At 40.4% G+C, this 18,459-nt stretch overlaps 1 protein-coding gene across 1 annotated transcript in view; it reads left to right on the plus strand.

Moving 5' to 3' along the window:
* LOC125453365 (A-kinase anchor protein 17A-like) overlaps window positions 1-10,311 on the plus strand; it is a 34,305-nt gene extending 23,994 nt beyond the window's left edge. The window contains exon 5 of the mRNA XM_048532841.2: window positions 3,479-10,311. Coding sequence (XP_048388798.1) covers window positions 3,479-4,576 — 1,098 coding nt within the window. The 3' untranslated portion in view covers window positions 4,577-10,311. The remainder of the gene's footprint in view (window positions 1-3,478) is intronic.
* Window positions 10,312-18,459: the final 8,148 nt, after the last annotated feature.

Here is an 18,459-nt window from a genome sequence, read left to right on the forward strand (position 1 = left end):
TCTTCGAAGTGCTGCTGAACAAAGGAATTTCTTCAGGCTCTCCGCACAGAGTCTATGTGCCAAGTGTATACCTTATTTGGAATTATCCATGCACATGACTAATCCTGAAAGTTTCACCCAAATGCATGCCTAATTTGGTGGAGGAAGCGGTTACTGATTTCCTGCAGTTTTAACTCTCAGCAGACCTGAATGACTCAGCATAATTCCATTCACGTAACAGTCAATTGTAAAACCTCTCATTGGTTCCTGTTATCTTCAGCCTTATCCAGCAGTCTTTGAGGTGAAGATAACAAAGTGTGAGGCTGGATGAACATAACAGGCCAAGCAGCATCTCAGGAGCACAAAAGCTGTCGTTTTGGGCCTAGACCCTTCATCAGAGAGGGGGATGGGGAGAGGGTTCTGAAATAAATAGGGAGAGAGGGGGAGGTGGACCGAAGATGGATAGCGGAGAAGATAGGTGAAGAGGAGAGTGGAGGTGGGGAGGGGATAGTTCAGTCTTTGAGGTGAATTTACCCTCACAAAACTGTCAGATAGAATTTCACAGTTTCAGCATGTAGTTATTGAATAGACTAAAATTGGTCTAAATCAAGAAAGCTCTAAACCCCTGTAGCTTGCCTTGGGTTCGAGGTGACAAACCCACCCAAGTTTGTTTACCAGGTAGATTGGGTGGTTACAGGAGCAAGCTGATCTTGACATGCCTCTGCAGCCGAAAACTCTGTCTCAGTTAAGTAATGGATGGCTGTACTGCATCCTGGAGGTAAACTGCAGCTAGAGAGTCTAACTTAAGGACAATGCCTTAAAAACACAACAATGCCTCTTAGCTGGCTCCTGTTTGAGCTTCTCTCTTTTTTTTTTTCTTCCCCCACCTTCACACATGGACATCTTTTTTTTTGCTTTTTCTCATCAGTCTCCTTGCCACTGCACAAGTCTGCCTGGTTATATCAATAAATACTTAGTATCTCCCTTGGCTAATGTAAAACGTATTACTCATAACTTGGAGCAACCTTTTTTTTCAATCCTGTTTTTAGTGGCTGGCATACTGCTTGAATTTAATGTCACAGGAAGTGAGATTGATACAGATATAGAATCTGTATAGTGTGGAAGCAGGCCATTTGGCCCATCGTGTCTACACTGTCCCTGCGTAGAGCATCCCACCCAAACCCAACCCACCCCCAATCCCTGTAACTCTGCACTTCCAACAGCGAACTTACCTAGCCTGCAATCCCTGGACACTATGGGCAATTTACCATCCACCTAACCCGCACATCTTCGGACTGGGGGAGAAAACCAGAGTGCCCGGAGGAAACAAACATGGGGAGAATGTGCAAACTCCACACCGACGGTCACCTGAGGGTGGAATTGAACCCTGGTCCCTGGCGCTGTGAGGCACCAGTGCTAACCACTGAGCCACCATGCTGTCCATTAGGAAATATTACAGTAAAAAATCTGTTTTCTGATAAGCATGAACTTTCTACCAGCAGTTCAGTGCTTGAATTACAGTGATTTGCCTTGGAACCATGCCACTAAATAGGATTGAAAAACATTTTTTGACTATTTAATTCATGATAAATGGTTTATTCATGCTAAATCATAGTCTTAAGCTGCTGTACCATTTAATTGTTTAATAATTCAAATTACCCTGAGCAAGAAAACTGTGTTGTTGATTTGAATTACTAAATACAATGTTTCTCAAGACAAATAAAATTCTATTTATAGGAATCAAAATAGAAAATGGTAGAAACACACTGGTCAAGCAGCAAACTAGGACAGAGTGAAACAGAGTTATTATTTCAAGCCTATGACCTTTCATCAGAACTGGTCACCATGTTAGGGTTGGATCTAAGTGAATAGGGTGCTGCGAGTTGAAATGAAATAGATTACAATGACTAGCAAAGCAGACACATTGAGACAGCTGATATCATGGAAGCAATAGGATCATGGCGTAGTGGAAATATCACTGACTGTTAATCCAGATGCTCTGGGCCCTTTGTTCAAATCCGACACTAGCAGCTGGTAAAATTTAAAATTAATGAGTAAAGTTAAATCCTGAAATCAAATGCTAACCTTGGTCATGGTAGCTATCGATTTGTCATAGTGACTCATGTGATTCACTAAAATCCTTGAGAGAAGGAAATCTGCCATCCTTACCTTGTCTGGCTCACATGTGCCTCCAGACCCACAGCCACGTGGTTCATTATTAGCTGCCCTCTGCCCTGGCCTAGCAAGCCATTCTGTTCAAGGAAAACAGAAGCAGATTTTCACATAATCAGTGAGCCTCACATCCCCTGGAATGACTTATTAAAAAGTTTTAGTGAGACAGTTGGGAATGGGTAAAAGGCCAAAGGGAAGAATCCAGATGAAGGGAAAATACATGAGGATGGGTAAAATGGCCCACTAAACTGAAAATTCTCCTGCCCATAGAAGTGGATAATAAGACAAAGTTGATAGAAAGTTCATGTGAGGGGATAGAGCTGAGGCAAGATTGCTCAGATTCCCTAAAGGCACAGAGCATGTGAATGAAAAATGAGTGGAGGGCTAAAGGGAAAGGGAGGAAGGTTGCTTTTTGGTACCCATGAATTGTTGCAGCTTGCAATCCTTTGCGCCTGAGATAAAAATAGTCATTTTTGTTAAATCACTGAATGAGTAGAAGGATGAAATGAAACTACAAACCAGAATGGTTTTGAGGTAGATTGAGTTGGTTCTCTTGAGAACAAATGTATCACAGCTCATGGTAATAAAAATGGATTTTAGGATGGGATGTGAATAGTGGTTTGAAGAATTCTGAACATCTAATGAATATCTGTAAGTGTGGCATGAAGGGTGGAAATATTGTTGGAATTTGTTAAATTGGTCACTGGCATGAAATGTGAACTGTCTTTCTCTCTCTGCTGATGCTGCCTAATTTAGCTTCCAGCATTTTCTATTTTTGGTGTTCCAGTGTCCATAATAATTTGCTTTTGAATTTTTTTTATTCATTCATAGAATGAGGGCGTCACTGGCTAGGCCAGCATTTATTGCCCATCTTTAATTGCCCAGAGGGCAGTTAAGAATCAGTCACATTGCTGTGGGTCTGGAGTCACATGTAGGCCAGACCAGGTAAGGATGACAGTTTCCTTCACTCAAGGGCGTGAGTGAACCAGATGGGTTTTTCTGACACTTGACAATGAATCATGGTTGTTGTTAAATCCTTAATTCCAAATTTCTTTTCACTGAGTTCAAATTCCACCATCTGCTTTGGCAGGATTCAAACTCGGGTTCCCAGAACATTATGTCAGTGTCTGAATTAACAGTCCAATGATAGACTGTCTCTGGCCTGAAGGTGCTTGATAGTTAAAGTTCCATTCACTGTCAAAAACAAATATTTTCACAAGCCTCGTGCGAAAATGGACAGGAATATAAAGTGGGCAACTCCTTTTTCTTGGTCAGTTTTGAAGAGACTGTTTGTTTGACTTTCAATCTCTGTGGCTTCTCTCTGCAGGTTGGGAAGCAGCAGGAGCTGGAAGCATGTGAAGCAGAGGCAGCCCGTCTGCACCAACTGGAGGAGAAGAGGAGGCAGCAAGAAGCTGAGCTCAGGCGAGTGGAGGAGGAGAAAGAGCGTGTGGTGGAGCTGCAGCAGAAGGAGAGGGAGCTGAGGGAAAAGTTGCTGGAGAACCTGAAGCGGAAGGAAGAAAGTGAAGGCCAGCAGTGCAGAGCAGAGCCGAAGATGGGGTTCGGAGACCAGATGGCTGTGAATGTGTGCTCAACGTTGGGAACAGCTCCTGCACAGGCTGCTACCAGTCTCCTGGCATGTCCTGGTGCTCTCAACCATGGCAAGAAAGTGCCACTCGCTCAGGAAATCAATGGAAAGCCAGATGCTGGTGAAAGTTTCACTGGTGATTTGGGCCAGATTCAGCCACAAAGCGACATCATTCCTACTTCTCATCCAGGTGCGTGCAAGTCTGTGCAGAGCAAGGAACACATAACCACTTTACCTAATAGTAAAGGCTGTTCCCTGCAGGAGGGCAGTGGTAAAAAAGCTAAATATCAAAATGGCCCTAGCCATGCAGAAAAAGATCTTCAAACCAATACGGTCAAGGTGGAAGGCAGCCAAATGCAAAAGGACTTGAAAAGGGCTCACAAATCACGACAGAGCAGCACAAGCAGTGAACGCAGTAGAAACTGGAGGGACTCGAGTAGTGATGGCAGCTGCCATCAAAGGGAATGGAGCCGGCACCAAGTCCACTCCAGGAAGGAGAGTGCTCGGCGTGGCAGGGACTCAAGCCGGGAGCAGAGCCGCAACTGGAGAGGCTCCAGCAACGAGCGAAGCTGCAGTCGACAAGACCAGAGGCTTGAGGGGAGGCGGTACCGAAGGAATGCCAGCAGGGATCGGGTCCGCGTCCAGCAGGGCTCCAGCAGGGAGCGGAACCGCCAACGGAATCCAAGCAAGGAGCAGAGACGGCGGAGGGGTGCAAGTGGGGAGCGGGACCGTCGTCGGAAAAGCTCGAGCAGAGAGCGTAGCCGTCATCGTAGGGACACAAGCCGGGAGCGCAGCCATTATAAAGACTCCAACACAGGACACAGCCGTCATCGGAGGTAGTCAAACCCTTCGCCTGGCTGGCTGTCATCAGAGGTGAAATCAGAGAGCAGCAGGTTAAACAAAAGAAGTGAATTCAGTGATTTATAGAGATCTACAGCATGGAAATAGGCACTTCGGCTCATCACGTTTGTTAGTAAATATAGCACGGTACTGATTATGCCCATTGTAACAATTCAATTTAAGCAGGGAAGAAGTAATTCTTCTTGGAAAGCTTATGAAGTAGGTAAAAGTAAAGTCACAATAGACCCAGAGAACTGTAGGGTTGCACTGTCATCAGAGAGACAATAATATAAATTACTCTCCATATTATCAGAAGAACAAGGAAAGTATTGAAAAGCAAACAATCACATAGATGCTAAAAATTGGATTCTAACATTGGGCATAATCAAATGTCACCATAATTGTCGGAACCAGTGCATAATTATTCTGTTGTTTAACACACCAAATGTGTGTTAGTTTCAATGCTAAATTTCCCTCATCATTTTCCCAAAATGCACATTTGAATGTACACCACAAACTTTTAATGTTTACGTTGCAGATTAATATTGCAAGGCAGAATTAAGGGAATGCCAGAGATGGGTATTTAGTTATGAATAGTTTGTTATGGCAGTTACATCCTGATGGCTGGTAGAGTTACCCATAAGGGGGCTTCTTGCCTCTGAACAGCTGTTCATAACATATTTCCCACATTACCACATATTTTACAATGCAAATACCCATTGTTTGGTTGAGCAATAAGTCCTGCAAAGAACTTAAATGTACAATGGGGGGAATGTGAAATCCTTGTTACAGAGAACATTTTTCTTGGAATTTTTTGGCAGCTGTCTTTTGGAAGTTTTCTTGGATAATTTTGGTGCCTGAAATTGTAAAATGGGACAGTCTGCAACTCTTCACAAAACCATAAAGTCCCATTTCTCTGGGATCCTAGAGGTATTTTCTCTAATTTGTCAGTTTGAACTTTGTAGTTTGGCAGTTCTATCGATTTTACGTTGTAGCCCCAGCAGCTATTCATTGGCACAATGGGCAGTGTCCCGAATTTGAATTCTGAGAAGCTGCTGCCATGGGAAGTTGTAAAATCTACAATGCTTTTTAATGGACTTAATGCTGGTAAGCGCTTCCTTCCCAACACAAAGTTAAAAAGCCAGAGGAACAGCACTGAGGTTTTTGATGTGAATGTTCCCTGTTTTCTTTTAGCTGAGAGAAAATGTCAGGGCATTTCCAAATAGACTGGCTGGATAAGTAATCAACAACTCTGGTAAATACGTGCCTCTGCAACTGATTTGAATGGATTAGGGAAGTGTCCAAACATTTCTAGGAAATGGGACATTCTCGGGTGAATGGCACTGGAGCGCAGTGCGAATGAGCATACATCTACGCAACACAGTGGCAGTTTGAATCATAAGTCTGAAACAACCAGCACATTGGGCACCTTTTCTGTCATACCAGCCAAAGCAGTTCAGTGCACGATGCAAGAGTATGTGGCTCATCTCTTTAAAAATATGCAGTATGTTTTTGCATATAATGTACAGTTTGGATAACTCTGTTCATTAGAACGTTCAGTTGTGGTTATCTGGAACTAATTGAATCATATGCCAACAAAGAGCAGGGAGTGCTAGAAAAATACTGAAGGTTCTGATGAAGAACCACTGTACTCAAAACATTAACTCTGTTTTTCTCCTGACAGATGCTGCCAGACCTGCTGTGTTTCTCCAGCATGCACTGTCTTTATTTCAGCATCTGCAGTGCTTTGTGTTTATTGTGCCAGCACCGAGAAAACGGATTATCCTTGCAGAGCGTGCCAGTGAGCCAGGCTGGCAGGTTTGCTGCGCTGCCTTAGTCTGCTGAACGATTCTGTCTGCCGCATGCATCGTCTTGAGGAAGACTTTACTCCCAAGGAAACTTGCTTCCAATCCCAAAATACTTCGTGAATACAAATATTGTACGTTTATGATGCAAATTTGAGTGACGTCACTTATAGTGTGATTTAATTCCCCTCACTTTGTAACCTGTTGATATCCAGATCTTAAACCTGCCTGACCATTTTGAAACTTCTTTTCCTGACATCAGTACTTGAATACTGAAAGGTGTCTGTAGAGGGTTCACAGGTGGAGCTTGTGACATTTGGGCCGATGCACTTCTTTGTTTTTCAAAAAAGATCATCTCTTTAGGTTTGTGCCCTCTTTTCCACATTCTCCTTCACTGTGACATTGACAAAGATCCAGGCATACAAGTTGCAGCTATATTTTCGAAAGTGTATAAATGACGAAGCCAACAAAGGATTTGAAGCTTCAAGAAGTGGATTTGGGAGTTGGGTAAATGAGCTTCAGTAGGCTATTTCCCACTAATAACTTCTCTCCAAGAATCCAAACTTATGTTTATAATCTCATCTTAATTAATATTAACCATCTTTGAGTTCTATTAATACAAAAGTTATGAAAACTGCTCCATTTAAATCATTTATTTGAAATTACTGGAAATTTTAAATTTTCTTGAGCAAAGTAAAACTTTGCATTGACAGGAGTGTGTTTAAAGTTCTTAATAGATTATCTCAAATCATTTTATGATTTGACCCAATGAGGGCTAATAAGGACTTAAATAGGAACCAAAGTCAATCACTGTGACCTATCATTAACATTTAAGCAGATCATGGCAAATATTCCATTTCAGGTCTTTTTTTGCCTTATCCTGAGACTTCTGATTCTTTCTGTGTCTTCAAATCAATCAGTCTCAATTTGAATATACTTGACCGAAACTCTGAGAGGCCACAAATTCTAAAGAATTGCAACTTTCATCCCAATATTAAATGATTGACCCTTTATCCTAATGTCATGATTCCTTGTTGTGGACTTTCCAGCCAAGGGAAGCTGCCTCTCAACGTCTAGAAAGGAGTTGATGAGATCCTGAGAGAATTAGTCGTCAAGGCGGCTTCAGAACATTGAAAGATAAATAGAAAAAGTGAGAGATTTGGTAAAATAAGATGGCCAAAGAATCTGATGGCAGTTTGGGAGTGGAATCCAGCACACGAGAATTGCTAACATGAGTAATATGGGCAGGGACAAGGAGCTCAAGGATGCTATCAAGGTAACAAAGAAGAGGACCATGAAATAATTTCACAACTGAGTGAGGGATTGGAGCCAGTTCTTTATGTGAAGAAAAGACGAGGCAAGTACAATTTATGTGGGATAGTTTACAAATTATGTTGTTCAGAATGAATTGACAATCCAATGCAATGGACAGATGAGTGGGAAAAGCATAGTGAAAATATCCATATCTTGCTGTGTTCAGCTTTGTATTTCCTGTGGGAGCACCTACCAGAGGGATTGAGATGCTGATAATTCTAGAACAATGAAGTGAACTCTTGCCCTTTGCTTCCAGTTTCTAAGTCCGCCATGACTCAGTGTGCCTTGGTCACCTTTTGAGCTTTAATGACTCCATAGTTAATTAACATTAAAGCACACAGCAACCTCAAGAAACCAGTATTCAAAAACATGGGCATTCTACTAGTGCAAGGTTACATTTGAGGACTCTTGAATTTTGCAAACTATGGTGATGTATGTACTAATTACAAACATAATTTGGGACATTTAAGCTACTTTGAAATTCAGCTAAACAAAAATTTAAAGTTTAATTATATATTCAACAAAAATTTGATTTCTGTTCTCTAATTTTGAAAAGTAACTTAATTTTGATGAAACTCTCCAGTTCTACAGAAACCAAAACAAACCGGGTATCCTCTTCTAAAGTATATTTTCTGTAAAAGTAGAGGTGAATGCAGGCCTGTTGCAAAGGGTGTCTTGATATTTGGTACAGTTGATTTGTTCCATCCACTATCTCTACATGATCTAATGCTTTAGCTTCATGTTTTACACAAATGGTCACCCTATGGAATAGCTCCAAGTTTTTAGTATTGTCACTTGTTATTACTGTGTCAAGCTTATCTCAAACCTTGAAATATAGAGCAAGCTATTTTGAACATGTCCTCTTGTGGGAGATGAGTCCTCCCCCTGCCCAGTGGTCTTCACTTCCATCTGAAACATGTTTTAGGCCTATGATGATAATAGATAAGTACCGATAGATGTGCCATGAGACTGATGTTCATGTCACAAAATGGGCCTACAACATAATTAGCGTAAAAAAATTTTGGTCAGAAAGGACTGCAGTTGGTCATGGGAGCATAAATTGCAAGAACATGGAGCTGTGGCAACTGATCGTAGATACAATTTTTAAGGTTTTCTTTCTCTTCTGTCATCTTGATCTTCCCACCCTTGAGATGAGATACACGATGGTCAGTAATTTCTGTGAGCATGGACATTTTAGGGTGTGAGGCATTGTAAGAGTTAAATAACTTCACTCTTCTGCAAAAAAACAATGCTTTGGACTCATTCTCTGTCTCCCCCCCGCCCCATTGATTTATGGCGACTATAAATCAAGGCTACGTTTTAACATGATCTTCTTTAATTTTAACAGGAGTAATGACAATATTAGATATGACCAGCGTGCTTACGATCAATTTGCAGCTCAGCAATACTTAATGCTGAAAATAGTAAACCAAAAAGGTTTTGGTTATATTTCAACATCTTGCTTAAGTTTGTTTACTTCCACAGACATAGAAAGAGGTAAGGATGTAGCAAACTTAATCTTAGCCTTTTCCTATTCTGCTTCAACCATCAATAATCAGTTTTTGCAGTTCTGACAGGTGCACAAGGTTATCACAAGGCAGCAGGCAGACTAAAGCAGTGTATTTTTACAGCACAGTAACTTTAGGGTAAAGCTTAAGGTCATTCAATTCTTGTGATGCCTAATTCCCCTCAGACAATCACATATTCGTACATCTGGTAGGATTCAGCCATTGCTTATCTGCAAATCAGCTCCAGGAACTGCACAAGAATGACCCTCAAATGGTGTTCTCCAGCTTTCCCTCAGCTTCTTTCTTCCCCATTGCTGAATTCTATTACACCACATGGTGCAGTAGATGAAGCAGAGGTCACAAGCAGGAATATACCTCAGTTCTAAAGCTCCCCTGCCCAAATTGATAGTTTATTTAAAGACTTGAATTCCTGTGCTTCAGTTGTTGTAATGCTTCTTTTATTCCTTTTTCTGGTACACGGAGACCAATTTCATTCACAGAATGAGAAAAGCTATATTGTGGAGAAGTTGAACTCAGTCCTTAAACAGCTTTGACATTTTGACCACTATTTATTTGAAGGTAAGGATTTCAAAGTATCAATGACATGAAATCACAGTCAAATCATTTTGAGAGATCAGTATTTTCAAAAAGCGTAAATAAACTACAAATTACTCTGTCTTCTGGCAGAACACAAATATGTAGCAAATGAGATGTACAAAAGGAAAAAGTTATTTTGTGCACTTAATTGATAAGAAGAAAGCAACACAATTTGTGATGGCTGTGAGCCACAGTCAAATCAGATTGCACTTTGAAAGTATTTTTAATTATTCATTTGTAGCAAAATAACGCAATGAGTATCGTGAGGATTTTTAAACACCGTGGTCTCTGTTTTGTATAGCATCCTTGGCAGACACGAGTGCTCCATCTCATTGGCAGTGTTGTGCATGTTCTGTCCTGTGTAAGACACTTCCTTTGACATTGTGGGAATAAATACGCTTTTGTTTCCATTTGACTCTTTACTGTCATTTGTTGACTTCCAAATGTATGCTCCTTTGTTTGGTTCCACCAAATTGCTTGAAATTGTCCTGTATTTATTTTGTATTTTCTTCCATACATGATTGTGAATTGTTTGTAATCTTCAGTAAACAAAAAGTTTTTTGAAATATCTTTTCCTGGTTGTCTTTTTTTTATTGAGAAACCTAGATAAAAGTATATGTAACTGAGCTTTTGACTTTATTCAAAGGTAATTGGTTACCATCTTCAAAATGTTCAGACTACTTATTGATTAAAAATTCATGTATCCAAAATGGACTACTTGCATTATCAAAGATAACAATGTGTAGAGCTGGATGAACACAGCAGGCCAAGCAGCATCATAGGAGCCGGAAGGTTGACGTTTCGGGCCTAGATCCAATCAACTTTTGAAAGTTCTTGTGTCATACCATCTGTATTTGCTTTACTCCAATTAAAAACTCTTACTTGTTATAGAAGGCTTATTCTTTTCCATAACTATTTTAAAACTAATAAAATTATAATCACTAAACCCGAAGTGTCACCCTATTGAGCAATAAGGCAATGTTGAGTTTTGCTCCTTCTATTTAAATATTATTAGAGAAAGTTTTCTAAAACTTATTCAGCGAATTATTCACCATCTGAACCTTTAATACTGTGGTGATCCCAGCCAATGTTTGGAGAATTAAAATCACAACTATTACAACTTTTGTTATTTTTACATATATCTGAGATCTCTCCGCATACTTTTTCTGCAATTTCCCTCTGAGTAATAGTACAATACCATTGAGATGATCATTTCTTTCTTCTTTATAATTTCAATGTATATTGTTTCACTGCACAATTTATCAGAAATATTTTCTGTAGTTACAGCAGTAGTTTTCCTTAATCAAAAAATAAATCCTCCCTCCTCTTTTGCCTTTCTGCTTATCCTCCCTACAGCATTTAATTCAAGTTCATTGATGCATGTTTATCCATTTTCAAGCTGTCAGATAAAAATTAGACAGCAACAATTCCTGACATGACAGTCTGGGGTGAATGTACCTCACTGTTCGTTCCTCCAGCTTTTCATCTTCAACCAGATAGGGACAACAGGTTTCCTTTCCCAGTTGGCATTAATGATCCAGATGGCATGTTTTCCAACAATCTGACAGCCACCTATATCTCAGGGCACACTCCATTGACATCCACCACACACAGCTCCCATCCACCAGAACTCAGCCAGTAAAGCAGTGTGTCAATTGCCCTCCATCCTACATGTGTGGAGTAATTGACAGAAATTGTAGAGAGCAACCCTGGGCAGCCAATGCTCGACCTGCCAGTGCCAGTTTTCAAAGATGGCATTGGTGCCAAGAATCTCCCAGCTGGAAACTTGTACAAAAGCGCCAGTTTTGTGGATTTATTTTGCGCAGAGTAACTGACAGGTTTACAATTTCACCAGTTGCATGCGCTGAAAAAAGATAATGAGCATATTACTGCCATAATATTTTATCAATCTCGAATGTTTCAGGTTTGTATCTAAATAGTGTATTCAAGTTCGCACGCTCATGCTCAGGCAAGCCTAAGCCATTTTGTAATACAGAAGATTATGAAATCCAGAAATGACCACTCCAAGCATCTGGACTGAAGAGGTTGCAGTGTATCGGTCTGATGATTATGGCTGTCAGATTGTTGGAAAACATCCCATCCCATCTGGATCATTAATGCCAACTGGGGAAGGAAACCTGCCGTCCCAATCTGGTCTAGGTCCAAAACATCAGCCTTCCTGCTCCTGTGATGCTGCTTAGTCTGCTGTGTTCATCCAGCTCTACGCCTTGTTATCTCAGCTTCTCCAGCATTGGCAGTCCCTATTATCTCTGCTTACATTATATATCTGTCATGTGTAGGATGCACAGCTTGCATTATTTCCCTTTTGAACTTCAGCTCTTGTAAATGCATTGTCATTCCTTATATTCATTCAAAGGATTTGGGTATCATGAGAAATGCCAGCAGTTACTACTTATCCCTGATTGTCCTCAAGATGGTGTTATATCACCTTCCAGAATACATCTGTGAATGCTTTGCAAGGCAATTTCTGAGTACATGCAAGTCAGCTGTATTACAGTGCGTTTGAAAGTCGGATGCATACCGAACCGGATAGGGACAGCAGGTTTCCTTTCCCAGTTGGCATTAATGATCCAGATGGCATGTTTTCCAACAGTCTGACAGCAATAGTTACCAGACTGAAATACTGCAACCTCTTCTGTCCAGATGCTTGGAGTGAAACGATTTCTGGATTTCATAATTTTCTGTATTACAGAATGACTTGGGCTTGCCTGAGCACAGGTGTATGAACTAGAAAACACCATTTAGGTTCAAGCCTGAAACATTCGAGAATGATAAAATATTATGAGATAGTAATAAGTGTTCCAATCCATAAAACTGGTGCTTTTGTACAAGTTTCCAGCTGGGAAAGGTTACATTATGCTAGCTTTCTATTCCCGATTAATTCTTTATTATAATATATACCATGCTGCTTGTTGGAATTTGAAATCATGGGATAAATATACCAAAAATTGGCTGTGTCAGTTTGAGAGTTTGTGGAATGTTCCTGTGTGAACTTCAGCAAGCTTTCTCACCATCGCATCCTAACCTCCCCTCATACTCTCTGTACCACCCTCTACTCATCACGTTCATATATTTACATGTGTAAGGTCTGGGCACTGCTGGGACAACCTTAGATTCTTGGCACCTATGCCATCTTTGAAACCTGGCACTGGAGGGTCGAGCATTGGCTGCCCAGGGCTGCGCTCTACAATTCCTGTCAATTACTCCAAACATGTAGGATGGAGGGCAATTAACACACTGCTTTACTGACTGAGTTCTGGTGGATGGGAGTTGTGTGTGTTGATGGAGTGTGCCCTGAGATATGAGTGGGTGATCATCAAGATGAAAAGCTGGAGGAACAAGCAGTGAGGTACATTCACCCTGGACTGTCATGTCAGGAATTGTCGCTGTCTAGTTTCTATTTGACAGCTTGAAAATTGGTAAGCACATATCAGTGAAGTTGAATTGAATGCTGTAGGAAGGATAAACAGGCAAAAGAGGAGGGAGAATTTTTTTGATTAAGGAAAACTACTGCTGTAACTAGAAGAAGATATTTCTGATAAATTGTGCAGTGAAAATATGTACGTTGAAATTAGAAATAAGAAAGAAATGATCATGTCAATGGTATTGTACTAGGGCTGCCCATTACTCAGAGGGAAATTGCAGAAAAAGTATGCGGAGAGATCTCAGATATATGTAAAAATAAAAAGGTTGTAATAGGAGGTGATTTTAAATTTCCGAACATTGGCTGGGACCACCACAATTAAAGGTTCAGATGGTGAAGAATTTGTTAGATGTGTTTAAGAAAACTTTCTTAACAATATTTAAATAGAGAGGGAGCAAAACTTGACATTGCCTTATTTCTCAAGGCAGGGCAAGTGCCTGGAGTGATAATAGGGTGACACTTTGGGTTTAGTGATTATAATTTTATTAGCTTTAAAATAGTTATGGAAAAGAATAAGCTTTCTATAACAATTAAGAGTTTTTAATTGGAGTAAAGCAAATACAGATGGTATGACACAAGAACTTTCAAAAGTTGATTGATGTAGACTGTTCACAGGTGTAGGGATATAAAGGTAGATGAATCTCCAGGGTTTGATCTAGTGTATGACAAGTAATTGTGGCAAGTTAGAGAGGAAATTGCAGGGCCCCTTTTTTTTTGTCTAGGTCTGAAATGTCAGCTGTTCTGCTCCTCTGATGCTGCTTGTCCTACTGTGTTAATCCAGCTGTACACCTTGTTATCACAGGTGAAGGGATGTCTGATAAAAGGGATGCTTTCAAAAGCCTGAGTCAGAGAGTTCAGAATCAATAAGCTCCGGTTAAAGTGAAAGGTAAGGCTGGTAGGATCAGGGAACAATGGATGAATGATGATATTGAGGTTCTAATCAAGAATTTTTTTTAAAAAATCCTAGATAGGTATAGACAACTGGGTTCAAATGAATCTACTAATTAGTATAAAGGGTATAGGGGCAAAGAGCTAATATGAGATCATGTTGGAAAGTAAGGTTAAAGATAATCCAAAGAGATTCTGCAAGTACATTAAAAGCAAGAGAGCAACTGGAGAGAGAGACAGGCCCCTTAGATATCAGGGGTCATCTAAACCTCATGAGACAGGAGAGATATTAAAAGAATATTTTGGAGAATGAAATGAAAGAGAACTCCGCAGTATATATTGATGCTTTGAAAATGGCACACGTTATACAAGAGGGTGTGCTGGAGGCCTTAGAAAATATAAAGGTGGACAACTCTCCAGGGTTTGATCTAGTGTATGCCAAGTAATTGTGGGAAGTTAGAGAGGAAATTGCAGGGCCCCTTGCAGAAATATTTCTATCATCTATAAATATGGGTGGATGACTGGAGAGAAGCTTTTGTTTATGAAGGGATATTTATGAGATGCCTAGGAGATATCAGACCTATGAATCTAACTTTGGTGGTGGGTAAGTTGTCGGAGGTGAGTCTTAAAAATGGGACTTTTATGCATTTGGAGAGGGATATTCAGCATAGTTTTGTACAGGAGAAATCATGTCTCAAACGTGATTTGAGTTTTTTTGAGGAAGTAACCAAGAAAGTTCATAGAATCTTGCAGTGCCATTTGGCCCAACAAATCCTAAACAACTGTCCAAAGAGCATCCCACCCAGGCACACACCCCTACCCCTGTACCCATGCGTTCCCCATGGCTAATCCACCTATCCTGTACATCCCTGGACATGATGGGGAATTTAACATGGCCAGTCCACCTAACCTGCGCATCTTCGGACTGTGGGAGGAAACTCATGCAGACATCAGTAGAACATGCAAACTCTACACAGTCACCTAAGGCTGCAAATAAACCTGGGTCGCTGGTGCTGTGAGGCCTCACTGCTAATCATTAAGCCACCATGCTGTGATTGATGAGGAAAGAGCAGTAGACATTGTTTACTTGGACTTTTGTAAAGCCATTGGCAATGTTTCTCATGGTAGACTAATTACTAAAGTTAGACCTCACTGGATTCAGGATGAGCTTGTCAATTGGACATTAAAATTGGCTTAATGGTAGGAGACAGATTGATGGTGGAGGCGTGTTTTTCAGACTGGAGGCCTGTTACTGGCGCTGTTCCACAGGATTTGTACTGGGTCTACTTTTGTTTGTCATTTATGTAAACTATTTAGGTAAGATTATAGAAGGCATGGTTAGTCGATTTGTGGATGACACCAAAATTGGTGGTATAGCGGATCGTGAAGAAGGTTATCTAAGATTACAAAAAAAATCTTGATCAATTGGGTTAATGGGCTGAGGAGTGACCAATGAAGTTTAATCTGGATAAATGTGAGGTATTGCATTTTGGTAAAAGAAACAAGGGCAGAACTTTACAATTGAAAGTAGGGCTTTGGGTAGTGTCGTAGAACAGACAGATCTAAGGGTTCAAGTTCGTAATTCTCTGAAGTTTGTATCACATTTTGACAGTGTTGTTAAAAAGGCAATTATTACACTTGCTTTCATTGCTCAACCTTTTGAATATAAGAGTTGGGATATCATGTTGAGGTTGTACAGGATGTTGGTGAGCCTTTTCTGAAGTACTGTGTCCAGTTTTGGTTGCCCTGTTATAGAAAAGATATTCAGGGTTCAAAAAAGGTTACCAAGATGTTGCCAGGAATGGAGGATAGTCTTAGAGTAGAGTGCAGGAGGTTGAAAGGTGACCTTATAGAGGGTTATAAAATCATGAGAGGTATAGATAAGGTGAATGGCAGATGTCTTCACTAGGATGAGGTTTCAAAGACTAGGGGGCATTTCTCTAATGTGAGAGGAGAAAGATTTTTAAAAAGCCATGAGGCAACTTTTTCTCACAGTGTGGTTCATGTGTGGGAAGAACTTGCAGAGGAAGTGGTGGATTGGATTAAAGCATGAGTAAGAAATGTTTGGAAGGATATAGCAAAGCATAGGCAGGTGGGACTGTTTAGTTTGGGATTATGATCAGGACTGATGGACCAAAGGGTCTATTTCTGTTCTGCACAATTCAATGCCAGTTAAGAGTCAACCAATTTCACTGTGAATCTTGAGTTACAAAGAGGCCTGCCCAGGTAAAGACAGCAGATTTCCTGCCTTAAAGGGCATTTGTTAATCAGGTGATTCTTGGATACTTGTCCTGATCACCAATACTTATAGGAACTTTCAATACCAGACTTTAATTGAATCCGCCAGCTTGATAGTCAGGTTTTGAATCCATTTCTCCAGAGAATGCATCTGGATTTTTTGCATTACTGTACGAGTGAAATTACCACTATACCACTGTCTTCCTCCAGAAGCAATTTAACAACTCAATCCTGTAATAGCAGGCATGTAGGGCCTTGAATTGGAATGGATTGACGAGCAAGAAAGAAGTGCACTCTCTCAGTGAATTAATTAACATCAACTGAAACTGCTTAAAGCAAACGTGCTTATTAAAAGTAATTTCTTACTTCAATGCATCTGTAACGGAATAAGCTAATTAAAATATTCTCTCGGGTTTCTTTGCACTTGATCCAATTCAGGCTCATAGGCAGTTGAACCACCTCTTTGTCTTGGACAGTTTTGACAAAGTATTCCGACTTCTATATTCCATTCCCTTTGAAATAAAGGCCAACTTTCCATTTGCCTCTGTGTATTTCTTTCAAAAGCTTTAACTTTTGTCATGAGTCCCGGAATAGCAGTAGGTATACAGCCAACTTATCTGAAAAATATATTAAAATGTTTTTATGGAGAAGTTCCAACAAAATGGAGGAAGTCAAGTAAGGGCAGCTTAATCATAGTCAAACCTCATCATCTAGATTTTCAGAGTAGGGCCAATCTCATGTAGATTGTCACTACTATTGGATCATTTCTGAAGTTTACCTGACTTGGATTAATGACAGGCTGACCACAGACAACAGGGACGAATTGGTCGTTCTCACGTTGGCAGGCTATAACAAGTGGGGTAGGTATTCTCTAATCCATCTATTCAGAGATATTGTTATACACACTTGCAGCAGGTGTGAGTGGAATACAAGCCTCATGGCTCAGAGGTAGGAACACTACCATGATGTCACATGGGCCCACGTGACTAAGGGGGTACCACAAGAATCAGTGCTTGAGCCCCGGTTGTTTATAATGTACTATCGATGATTTAGAGTTGGGGACCACGGGGATACAATTCTTCACCCTCCAAGTCCAATTTGATTTAATCCTTTCCCTCTCTCCCTACCTCCCCCTCACTTTTGATGGCTTGCTTTGCTAATATGGGCTTTCCTTGTAAATATTTAATTGACCACCTGGATGATTACTGGTGGTGGTTAGTACTTAAAGGAAAGAAAATGTAAGAATAAAAAGCCGTGGTGATTTTGGTGGTGGGAAGGTAGCTCAGTTGTGCGTAATAGCATTTGTGGGGGTATAACAAAAAGTGGAGGAGGGACCAAATGTAATATTCCAACTTGACTTGTGGTTGATACAAAATGAAGTGGAAATGTGTGTTGTGAGGAAGGTGTAAAATGACTTCAGGAGAATGTCGATGGGCTAAGTGAATGAGCAAGAACATGACAAATGGAATACAATGTGGAACAAATGTTGGAGGAACATGTGAAGAGTATTTCTTAAATGGTAAGAGGTTGGAAAATGTAGGCGTAAGAAGGATTTAGGTGTCTTTATCAACAATTCACTGAGGGCTAACATGCAGGTTCAGCAAGCTTTTAGGAAGGCTAATGGAATGTTAGCTTGCATTGCAAGAGGATTTGAGTTCATGAATAGTGAACTTGCTGCAATGATATGGGAGCGTGGTTAGACCACACCTAATGGATTGTATGCACTTGTGGTCTCCTTATCTCAGCAAAGATACTATTGTCATAGTGGGAGTGTGACAGAGGTTCATTGGACTTATTCCTGAGATCTCAGGACTGTTCTATGGAGAGAGATTGTGAACGCTAGAGTTTCAAAAAAAATGAGGGGTAACCTTATTGAAACTTGCAAAGTACTTAAAGAGATAGTAGGAAAGATGCAGGTAAGATGTTTCCCATGGTTGAGTTGTATAGAACCAGGAGGCACCATGTTAAAATAAGGGAGAATACACTCACGTCTGAAAAGATAATTCTCTTTACTCAGAGAGTTGATAACTTTTGACATTCTCCACCACACAGTGTTGTGGAAGCTCTGTCTTTGACTATGTTGAAAGT

Source organism: Stegostoma tigrinum, chromosome 6 (assembly GCF_030684315.1).
Source record: "Stegostoma tigrinum isolate sSteTig4 chromosome 6, sSteTig4.hap1, whole genome shotgun sequence".
Classification (NCBI taxonomy): Eukaryota; Metazoa; Chordata; class Chondrichthyes; order Orectolobiformes; family Stegostomatidae; genus Stegostoma; species Stegostoma tigrinum.